At 35.7% G+C, this 9,883-nt stretch overlaps 1 protein-coding gene across 1 annotated transcript; it reads right to left on the bottom strand.

The window, feature by feature from the left end:
• Window positions 1-220: 220 nt before the first annotated feature.
• Window positions 221-736, bottom strand: LOC150107034 (uncharacterized). Its single transcript, XM_090393545.1, has one exon. It carries the CDS (start codon window positions 734-736, stop codon window positions 221-223), a length of 516 nt encoding a protein of 171 aa, XP_090249671.1.
• Between the last annotated feature and the right edge of the window lie 9,147 nt (window positions 737-9,883).

Raw genomic sequence — 9,883 nt, 5'->3', positions numbered from 1 at the left:
ATCAATGGTTGATCGATTTCTTCTGAATCCTGCCTTATATTCTCTTAGAATCTCCTCTGTATATTAAATAATTCTTTTCAGGGTAATATCAGAGACAGGATATTGTAACTGGTATTTAAAAGTGAGATGCCTCTATAGTTTCATGTTTCCTTTTATCGCCTTTTTTGTGGATGGGGATTATTATTGATTCTTTCCAATATTCTGGCATTTTTTCATTTTTCTATATGAGATTAATTACTGTGAACAGTTTGTTAGTTGATTCTTTTTCTCCATATTTAATTTGTTGAGATGTAACTTTATCAAATCCTGCAGCTTTATTATTTTTAAGAGTTTTAATGCTTGTTTCTATTTCACTAATTGATGGCTCTTTGAATTCCGGTTCACAAGTAGAGCAAATTTTGGCTAGGAATGTTGCTTTGGGATTTTGGCAGTTCAGCAACTGTTTGAAATATTCTCTCCACCTTTCAGCCATCTGTTTGTCATTTGAAATAATTTGTCCTTTATTATCATCAATTATTGCAGTTCTTGGTAGATAGCCTGAAAAAAATACCTTGAAAAAAGTTCTTGCATTTTTATATGTATTCTCTTCATCAGTTTTATCAATTAATTCATTTAGATATTGTCTTTTCTTTTTCCTAATAATTTTGTTTGATTCTCTGCTAAGAGATGCATAGTTTTGATAGTTATTGTTGCCCTGTTGGTTCTGAAACCATTTAAGATTAGCTTCTTTTTTCATTTCTATTGCTTCGTTGCATCTGTTATTAAACTATATATTATGGTATGAAGTATTTTGGAATCCTAAAACTTATTCAGATGCTCTGTTTATACAACACTTAATTTCATTCAATATAGTATCGCTATTTTCAGTTTCTTCAATATTATTAAGCTCTGCTTTTATTTCGCTAGAGTAGTTTGATCTTATGTTACTGTTTTTCTTATTATAAATATTGAGTTTAGGATGTTTTATTTTTATTTGAAATAGTTTTTGTTAAGGTTTATTTTTAGTACTGATCCTACCAAATAATGATCAAAATCACTCTACAGTTTCTAACAGTTTGAATACTGCTTCTAAATATTTTTTTCTATTAAAATATGATCAATTTGGTTGTGGGTTAAGTCATCAGGTGATGTCCATATTTGCTTATGAGCAAACTCTTTCCTCATAAATGTTTTGCTACTTATTATCAGATTCTTGGATATTGCTAAATTTATTAATCCTATCCCATTATCATTTGAGATTTCATGTAGGCTATTAAGTATAATTTCTGGGAAATTCCCATGCTACTCCACTAAAACACTATTAATATAATTAACGGCTATTTTAGCCTGTTTTTGTTTAGGAGTGTCCCTTATATTTAATACATTGGCTAACATAACTCAAAAGGGGTATATATATATATAATTTAGGACATTACGGGCGAGTGTAGAAGGCAATTATGGCAGAATAAAAAATGTTGAAAAATTATGTACATACTTTGATTTTGGTTTAAAGATGCCTTCTAAATCCAAGCTCTTGTGGAGGGGGGGGGGGAAAGAGGGAAAGAACATGGGGATGTACTTGAGACACGGGAAATAAGTTTGGGAACCCGGGTTACTATTAATAATATATATATAAATATATATATATATATTATTTTGTTGTGGGGAGAGGGGGGGAGGAAAGAAGGGGAAGGGTATCCTTATGTGGAAACTGGAGCAAGGGTTTACGGGGTGTGGACCGTTTCGGTCATCGTCTGACCATCGTCGGAACTTTGTGGGAATGACTGTAGGACTATGTCAAGGCTGTAAGATGTATCTGCCAAATTTGGGCATTTGTTGTCGCTAAATGGCCGGAGGCGTGGCTTAATTTGTAAGTTTTGGAACGTCCAACATTCGGAAATTAGGTAGGGGCGGTGGACGTTGATAAAATTACCATCGCATTTTATGGCAATAGTTTCGGATATTCTAAGCATCGTTTCGTTTTCTTGTTTGTCAATGATTATGGCTTTGTCAATTTGGGGAATGTGTTTTAGTTCAAGGGCGTGAGCTGCAATTTCAGTCTTCCCTGTATTCTGTGGTTTGTTTTTCTTTTTGATGTTGCGATGTTTTTTCGTGTTCAGATATTCTGGAATGGGAATATTGCAATCCCTGAAGTGCTCTTGTAGTCTAGTCCATAACGACCTAATTGTAGAGCCCGTGTAGGTGACGTCACAGTCTTTTTGACAAGGAAATTTGTAGACTACGTTGTGGTGTTCGAATAATTCTTTATGAGTGAGAGATTTAGTAGGTTTTAGGAGAGTTCCTAATTTATGGTTTGTGGTGAATACTAGCTTATAGTTCGTGTTTTTGAAAATTGTATGTGTTTTGGATGAATGGCAATTTGATGACCATACGTGTCGGGAAGTCTGCTTTTGTTGTATTATTGTTAAGACGGCATTTTGCCGTAAAGTTCGCGTAATTTATTAGATGCGTGGGGTAGTTGCGATTTTTGAAAACCTGTGTTAAATACTTGAGTTCAGTGTTAAGAAAATTGCTGTTTTGTAAGCATTGATAAATTGTGATAGGATGACAGATTTTTTAACGGAATATGGGTGGTATGAATTGAAATAGAGGTAGTTTCCGACATGTGTGGGCTTGTGAAATATTTTCGTGGCAATTCTGTTATGGCTTCTGATTAATGTAAGATTTAAGAAATTGATGGATTTGTTCTGTTCTGTTTCCATGGTGAATTGTAGTCTGTTGCTAAAATCGTTGAGGGATGTTTGTAAGGCGGAGATGTGTGAGGGTTTGCCAATGCATAGAATATCGTCTACGTATCTGCCATAGAAGGTGATGCCGGGGGGGAGGGAAGGGTGGAGTAGAAGTGATTCAATGTGCGCCAGGAATAACTCCGCTAATTGACCACTGATGTTTTTGCCCATTGGGAGACCGAAAATTTGAACATATAAGGAGTTGTTGAATTTAAAGAAGTTGGCGGATATTGTGAGTTTAATCAAACTAATGATGTCATTTGGTGTTAATTTTGTGCGTGTGTGTAGGGTGTGGTCCTCGGAGAGTAGTGTGTGTACGATGTCTAAAGTTTTGGGAACATCCACGTTGGTGTATAATGAAGTTGCATCTAGTGAGGAGAGGATGTCATCCTGGGATGGAGTAGTGAACACGAAAAAACATCGCAACATCAAAAAGAAAAACAAACCACAGAATACAGGGAAGACTGAAATTGCAGCTCACGCCCTTGAACTAAAACACATTCCCCAAATTGACAAAGCCATAATCATTGACAAACAAGAAAACGAAACGATGCTTAGAATATCCGAAACTATTGCCATAAAATGCGATGGTAATTTTATCAACGTCCACCGCCCCTACCTAATTTCCGAATGTTGGACGTTCCAAAACTTACAAATTAAGCCACGCCTCCGGCCATTTAGCGACAACAAATGCCCAAATTTGGCAGATACATCTTACAGCCTTGACATAGTCCTACAGTCATTCCCACAAAGTTCCGACGATGGTCAGACGATGACCGAAACGGTCCACACCCCGTAAACCCTTGCTCCAGTTTCCACATAAGGATACCCTTCCCCTTCTTTCCTCCCCCCCTCTCCCCACAACAAAATAATATATATATATATATATTTATATATATATTATTAATAGTAACCCGGGTTCCCAAACTTATTTCCCGTGTCTCAAGTACATCCCCATGTTCTTTCCCTCTTTCCCCCCCCCCCCTCCACAAGAGCTTGGATTTAGAAGGCATCTTTAAACCAAAATCAAAGTATGTACATAATTTTTCAACATTTTTTATTCTGCCATAATTGCCTTCTACACTCGCCCGTAATGTCCTAAATTATATATATATATACCCCTTTTGAGTTATGTTAGCCAATGTATTAAATATAAGGGACACTCCTAAACAAAAACAGGCTAAAATAGCCGTTAATTATATTAATGTAGGCTATTATTTCCGATTGTTTGTCTATAGATTTCTTCTCTTCCTATTTTTACATTAAGATCTCTTGAAAGTATAATTATATCATTGTTTGGTATTTCATAAATTATTCCTACCAGAGTATCATAGAATTCATCCTTGGTATCCTGATCAGATCCCTCTGTGGATGCATGTGCATTAATTAGGTGATTCTGAACTTTTTTGTTACCAGTCTTATTTTACCGAGTCTTTCATTGATGACTTCAAAACTTATGAGTGAGTTCCATAGCCTTCTTTTTATGATAAATCCTGTTCCTAGTTCATGTCTTCCTGTGATATTTCCACCATACAATAGCAAATAATCCCCATATTTATATTCACCACTATCAATCCATCCAGTTTCCTGACTTGCCACTATATCGATTTTATATTTTTTAAGTTCGCCACTTAAAGTTTGCAGTGCGCCTGCTCTACATAAGCTTCTGACATTCCACGTTCCAAATCGTAATCCTTTATTCCAAGCAATAGGTCGAGTTCGATCTTGTACAGTCCGATATTGAGGCTTATTTGGTGCTTGGTTCCTAACAAGTAAGTTTTTACGAGATGAGATTGTTGGCCTCTGCTTAAGCCCCCAACCTGGAGGACCAGGGTATCTCTCTTAGTTTGGACCCTCACCTTTGACCACTCTGGCTTGGGAGGCCCTACTGGTAGAATAACTACCGCCGGCATTGCTCTCAGGATCATTGGGACACATAAGCCCCGCCACCACGACAAGGTGAAGACACCTTTTTATTACCTCTACCAGTGTCTGGAGTCCATATATTCTCAATCGTTTTACATGTAATTCATTTTGACTCCATTAGTTCATGGAACAGCCTTTCATGTGATATCCATCGAATCCCTTTGCAAAATCCAACACTATCATAGTGTATCTATTCCCTTTATCCAACTCGGCATAACGTTATTATAAAATATGAGCAAATTGCTCAGACACGAGCTATTTTTATTATCTATTAGCTCTTTATTATGCTTTTTTATTTCTGCTATTTTGACTCGAGCCTATGTTTCTAATTTTTCTGCCCCTGTTCGTTTTGAACTAACATCGTGTGAAGTGATTGGTCATTTTCCTGATTGCATAGTTTTCATATCCTTATTTGAATTCATGTGTTTTTTTTTCCTTAATAAATAATTCTCATTTCTCTTCACACAACCACACCTGTAATACGCACAATGCTTAACACTTCATTGTCATTCTCTCTCTGATTTTTTTTTTGTGTTTCCTCTTTCAATCACGTTTGTTGAATTCTTTCTAAAATTTTCAACTCCTGCCCCTCCAAATATATCCTCAGCCCCTTTCACTTTGTCTTTGCTCTTATGGATAGCCAACCTTCAATCATACATATATCTTCTAGAAAGTGATGAAAATAAATGTATTATATTTTCTGATTGGGAACGTAAAAGTATTCTATTTTATGAAGGAATTTGTATAGATATTCATAATTTGTTGCTCATTTAAGATTAAATTAAGATAAACTAGTACTTCCTTTAAATCAATATGCAATTGTATTTGAATGCTGGTAGACAGCAATCAAAAATGAATAAACAATTTGTACTTAAACTATACAACAGAATGCTAAAAGATGAGCTTTTCCTAGTCAATGGTTGAAATCAGAAATAATTCTTCTTCACAAAAAATCCATAAAATCAGATATAAACAACTAGAAGTCTATTTGTTTACAATCACACAACTATAAACGTTTTACAAGAATAATCCTCAAAATAATTTCTAACCATGTAGGCACTGACCAACCGTTAGAACAAGCAAGTGTCAGGAAAAAAATTCTTTAGTAGACAATCTACATAGTTAATTAGATAATAGAAAACTATTTAGAACAAAATAAAGGCCAGCTATCTCAAATTGGCTACCGGTGGAGATTGAACTGCCCACTCAGTCTCCAAAAGCTAGATAGGTTTTAAAGGCCTCACCAGCTTCCTATAAGGGAATAAAAGACATTAGCTGATATCTTTTTTATTTTTTGATAAACCTTTATATATTCCTTCACTGACTATAGCAAAGCATTTGACTCCATAGAACATCACCCTGTTTTCTGTGCTTTGAAATACATGGGAATCAAGGAAAAAATATATCGGGCTATTTCAAACCATATATGAAAATAATGAGGCATCTATCAAGTTGGAGGGAAACGACTTCTTTAGAATCGAGAGGGACATCAAAAAAGGTGACCGATTGCTCCCAAAAAGTTTACAGCAGCACTTTTCGAGTGCCACAGCTTGTGGCACTCGAAACTATTTTCAGGGATCCGGATGGGATGATCATGGTATTAATATTCAGGGGAAGATGATAGGTTAACTACGTTTTTCTGATGATGTCATTCTGTTTGCTGAAGATGGCTCTCAACTTAATCTGATGATTCAATGAATTAAGTATAAAAAGCAAGGAAATAGGCCTAACAATAAATTATCATGAAACAAGAATATTGACAAACCATGAACATAATCCCATAGATGCTGAAAATTCTATAATAGAATATAATTAAAAGAAACACACGTTCTAACCACAGCGAAAATTATTTACTTGTAAATATTTCATCCTAAGTATCTTAGGACATCATCACTACAGTAGTTTAAACAATAATAGGAATAACATACAGTTAGGGCGCATGATTACAATAGAATCTCATTAAACGTGCGTAACGTGTTACAGAAGTAAAAAAAAAAAAAAAAAACTAATAATAATTACTTAAATATAAAGAGCCAACAGGCTTCATTTCGGCTATATAAACATTAATTAAATTAAGGGGATTAGATCCCACATCGTTTTAAAACCGAATAAGAAACTCAATAAGAAACTTTCTTAATTTAATTAATAATAATTATTTTACACAATTTTGTATGACAATTTCCCATATTTTAGGAATAGTAAGAACGTCGTCGCGGTTTAAATTTGGTCTGTGTAGTAGGGCTTCAGAACTTTCTTTATATACACGTTGATGTTAATATTAAGATCTATGTAAAAGTTTAAACTTTTCCCAATGGATCCTATGGCTTGGATTTTCAATTCCGTGTTGAGAGAGGCCAGATTTCTGCGGTTTAAAAAGACGAATGTGGTCTTGATATTCCGAGATGCGTTTCTGAACAGGCCTACCTGTTTGTCCAAAGTAAGACAATTTGCATGAGCATGAAATCTTATATACGCCAGGCAACATCGAAGGTGAGAGTTTGTCCTTAGGAGAAGGTAACAAGTTGTAAATTTGGTTGATAGGTCTGTAAGTAGTGGCAAAATTGTATTTCTTCATAATTATAGAAAGACGTTCGGAGATGCCTTTAATGTAAGGTATGGGAATCCTATGGACTTCTTGTTGTCTGGTTTGATGTGTGGGAAAGTGACTGATGATTTTTTGAGTTGTTTTAGGATTATATCCATTTAGAATAGCTGTATTTTTGATTACTTCTAATTCTTGGTTTAGAGATTCTTCAGAGGAGCAGAATTTGTGGGCTCTGGAAACTAGTGATTTAATAATGCCAAATTTCTGAGAGGGATGATGAGCAGAAGAATTGTGAATGTAGCGACCTGAGAATGAAGGCTTGCGAAAGACAGTCGTAGCGATGGAACCGTCTTCTATTCTTTGAATGTGTAAATCCAAAAAGCAGATACCCTGTGGAGATTCTTTTTCTAACGTAAAGTTAATGCAATGATGAAGAAGGGTAATTTTATCTAGAAACAGTTGTAATTCATGTGTGGGATGATCTCAGACTGCAAATACGTCGTCGACATATCTTAGCCAAATTTTTGATTTGGCTAAGAAATATTATTTCTTAGCCAAATCAAAATATTATTTCTTAGCCAAATATATTCAAAAGTAAATATTTTTTCCTCAAGGTGTTCTAGAAACAAGTTTGCTAGGTTTGGTGATGAAGGAGATCCCATTGCTGTTCCTTCTTCTTGCTTGTAAATTTGACCTTTCCAGGTGAAGTAACCTGATGAAATAACAAACTTGAACAATTCAACTATATCAGACGGAAATGTTTGAGTTAGTAATTCTATTTGTCTCCCTTTTCACGAACATTCCCCATAAAGAAACAATAGAATTACAAACTCAAAAATTTCCGTCTGATATAGTTGAATTGTTCAAGTTTGTTATTTCACCAGGTTACTTCACCTATCAACCAAATTTACAACTTGTTACCTTCTCCTAAGGACAAACTCTCACATTTCATGCTGCCTGGCGTTTATGAGATATGATGCTCATGCAAATTGTCTTACTTTGGACAGAGAGGTAGGTCTGTTCAGAAACGCATCTCGGAATATCAAGACCACATTCGTCTTTTTAAACCACAGAAATCTGGCCTCTCTCAACACGGAATTGAAAATCCAAGCCATAGGATCCATTGGGAAAAGTCTAAACTTTTACATAGATCTTAATATAAACATGTAACGTTCATATAAAGAAAGTTCTGAAGCACTACTACACAGACCAAATTTAAACCGCAACGACGTTCTTACTATTCATAAAGTATGGGAAATTGTCATACAAAATTGTGTAAAATAATTATTATTAGTTTTTTATTATTTTCTTTTACTTCTGTAACACGTTACGCATGTTTAACGAGATTCTATTGTAATCATGCGCCCTAACTGTATGTTATTCCTAATATTGTTTAAACTACTGTACTGATGATGTCCTAAGATACTAAGGATGAAATATTTACAAGCAAATAATTTTCGCTGTTGTTTCATACGTGTGTTTCTTTTAATTATGATCTCACCACAGGTTTCGTTATTTAAAAAAAAAAAAAAAAAAAATATATATATATATATATATATATAAAGGCCTGTGTAGCTCAGTGGAAGTGGGTTCTAGTCTAGTCGCTGACTGGAGGAACTTTTTCTAAGCCTATCTTCGACCGGTTCCCGAGTTAGTCGATCTCTGGCATGGGCAAGCGGATTTTTCCTCCCGGAAACTCGGGTTTTTCGTCCCGTAAACTCAAGAAAATCGACCGTAGTACCCACATTATTTCAGACAGTGACATATCGTGTTAGGGTTAGGTAGCAAGAGATGGCAGCACTTGTTTTCCAGCCTCTTCATCGGTGGCTGCTATAATTAGTGATAGACATGGGCCAGCTATCTCTGATTGGCTACCGGTGGAGATTGAACTGCCCACTCAGTCTCCAAAAAGCTAGATAGGGTATAAAGGCCTCGCCTACTCCCTATTAGGGAATAAAAAGGCGTTAGTTGATTTTATATACTTTGACCTTGAAATGAATCGACAGTGTTTGGAAGAGCTACTAGGAAATGAAACATTAGATAAAAGGGGACGGCGGCTTTTGTCTAAAAGGAATATTATGGAATGACTTGTAATGGGACTATATTGATCAAGTACATACAGGGTGTTCGGGATAAATTTGACAGTTTCGTAAGGAAAAAGAAAATCTTCTTTGTATCTATTAAATTTAATGAATTGACAAAAAAACATTACAGGCAGAGTTAATTACAATACTATCAACAAGATTTACTCAAAATAACCACCATTAGCATCGATCACAGCTTCAATTCTGCTTCGGAACCTCGAACAAGCTGATGCTACAGTCTCCCTGGGAAGGGCCGCAAAATCTGTTTTAATTTTATCCATTAACTGGGCTTTTGTATTACTGGAAGTGCGATTGCTGTCTTTTTCAACTGCGCCCCATACAAAATAATCCATGGGGTTAAGGTCTGGGGAGTTTGGAGGGGCCAAACATTTGGACTGGTGAAGTCGTAGAAATTTTCAGACAACCATTTTTGACTTTTCCCAGAGGTGTGGCAAGGGGCCGAATCCTGCTGCCATACATACGGCCTACCATTGGCTACCCTTGTTATCCAGGGCTTGACTACAGTTAGCAACTCCACGAACAAAGCCCGAATTCCAATGCCAGGGTTCTTCAACACCTGTTCCTGCAGATTTGCGAGG

This window comes from Typopeltis vanoorti, chromosome 5 (genome assembly GCF_054136105.1).
Source record: "Typopeltis vanoorti isolate ZY-2024b chromosome 5, IOZ_Tvanoo_1.0, whole genome shotgun sequence".
Classification (NCBI taxonomy): domain Eukaryota; kingdom Metazoa; phylum Arthropoda; class Arachnida; order Uropygi; family Thelyphonidae; genus Typopeltis; species Typopeltis vanoorti.
This window is presented reverse-complemented; position numbering and strand designations above follow the sequence as displayed.